This window comes from Diospyros lotus, chromosome 1, assembly GCF_014633365.1.
Source record: "Diospyros lotus cultivar Yz01 chromosome 1, ASM1463336v1, whole genome shotgun sequence".
Lineage (NCBI taxonomy): Eukaryota > Viridiplantae > Streptophyta > Magnoliopsida > Ericales > Ebenaceae > Diospyros > Diospyros lotus.
The window spans coordinates 50,436,108-50,438,028 of record NC_068338.1 but is presented as its reverse complement, the minus strand read 5'-3'; the positions used below and the strand labels follow the sequence as shown (position 1 = coordinate 50,438,028).

The window sequence follows — 1,921 nt, the reverse complement described above, 5'->3', positions numbered from 1 at the left end:
AGTCAACGTATATATAAAAATGATGAAAACTTTCTATCCTACTAATGTGAGAAAATTTTCTATCCTACTAATGTGGGGCAGAGACTATCTATGAACTATTTGATATATTATATGTTTGACAACATCATTAACTTTATCCACCCTCCATGATTGTGGTATCATATTAATTCCCCAGTTGAATTTTTTATCCCTACCACTCTCAACCATGCAAGAGAAAAAATTGCTTTAGAAATACTGAAATAGCATGAAAGATAGAATGGTTAACTTGAGATCAAATGCCTCAAGTTGAAAAGATCCATCTTTAGCTGTATGTAAGAGTAAAGCACTTGCATAACTGTTAAAGAGTGTTGATCAGAACCAATCTAGACGAGTGATTCCAATTCAGCTTCAATTAACAATGTCACGTTGATGAGTTAGCTACTCGCGCATAATGATCTTGCCAGCAAGATGTCTGACTCAAAACAGTGTTTACGTTTATGCATGTATCTCAGTACTAAGAATAATGCCCACCAACTGTTTGTTCTTTGGTATAAGAACAGAGTGACTACCGTTTTACATGTTTTTTGCAGTTTTCCAGTGCTGAAATCGCCTAATAAACATTTGAGTATTACTGGGATATTCTTCATGAAGGCCAGTTTCTATACCAGCCTGCCCATGCAGAGACCAGACCGCTTATTCCAAGCGTGACGGCATGGTTGCAGAAAGGGTTGGGTTCGATATCTGCAATTCCAATGAACAAGTCTGCTAAATTGGCAGCTGTTGCCATCAACCTCATTATCCTGTCAACTCTGATATTCTTGATACTATTCTTGGCATCATCGGTTGCCGACTCCTCTGTCGAGGCAAGGAGCTTTCTCTCGGCCTTGAGGCCCTTTCCGATCAGGATAAGATCAGATATTATGAAGAATATGTAGCCAAAAGACTCACCAAATGCTGAGATGAAGCTCATTCTTCTGGCAAGCTTTGCATCCAGCACTCCAATTCTCGACAACCAAAGGAAGTGGTCGAAGAAGAAGTAGATCATCTCCCCTGCATTGGCAAGAACAGCAAGAGACCGGAGAGTTGGCGTCGAGCCAGGGCTTCGCCTGAGGGCGTTGAATCCAGTGAGAAACCGGCCACTCCTGAAGGCCTTCCGGCTGAGCCCAGAGGCCACTTCCCACTGCTTGGCCCTGCGAGCTACGTCCGGGTTGGTGGACTCCACGTGCCAGTGAACGAGCTTGGAGACATACTGGAAGGTCTTGACAAGCTTGTCAATGCCATCCCTCTTTGCCAGGAAGATCACCAGCTTGTCCACTGTGTCATTCATGGCTGAACTGGGGATGAATATCTCTGCTTCTCCTTGTTGGTGATGAAGAGAAAACCGGGCTTGCTTGGAGAATTTGTGCACCCATCTGAAGATTTGAAGGATAGCCACAAAATATGGTATTTGGATAATACAGCATGGGATATGGTTGGACCTTGTTTCTCCCTTGTTTTCAATCAGTCCTCCTTGTCTTGTCTCAAGCATCAGACTCTTCTTTGCCACAAAATACAATATAAGGCTGCCATTTGTTTCGCGGATCAAATGAAGTCTCTAGCTACCCTCGAAGTTTGCCAATTACCCAATTAATGGTTGCCATGTCAAATATCTTCTTTCACGGTTTTACTTATGAGATCAATTAGCAGTTGCAGCTTTTGCTGGGCTCCTTGATCTTGCAATGTGCAAAGGAGAGGATGATGTAAGAAATACAAAACATATACCCTCTAAAGAAATAAACAGAAATGGTGGAATACACACACACACACACATATATATATATATATATATATCTTCATGAGATCTATCACAAGTCCTCCCAATGTACCCCTAGGGAGTTAAAGCGAGGGATGATGATGCACTGTCCAAATGGATGATGAGTTGGACTGTTCTTTCGATAAATCT

At 42.1% G+C, this 1,921-nt stretch overlaps 1 protein-coding gene across 1 annotated transcript; it reads right to left on the bottom strand.

The window, feature by feature from the left end:
- Positions 1-282: 282 nt before the first annotated feature.
- On the bottom strand, positions 283-1,470 carry LOC127798459 (peroxisomal membrane protein 11-4). Its single transcript, XM_052332042.1, has one exon. It carries the CDS (start codon positions 1,304-1,306, stop codon positions 623-625), a length of 684 nt encoding a protein of 227 aa, XP_052188002.1. The 5' UTR covers positions 1,307-1,470; the 3' UTR covers positions 283-622.
- Between the last annotated feature and the right edge of the window lie 451 nt (positions 1,471-1,921).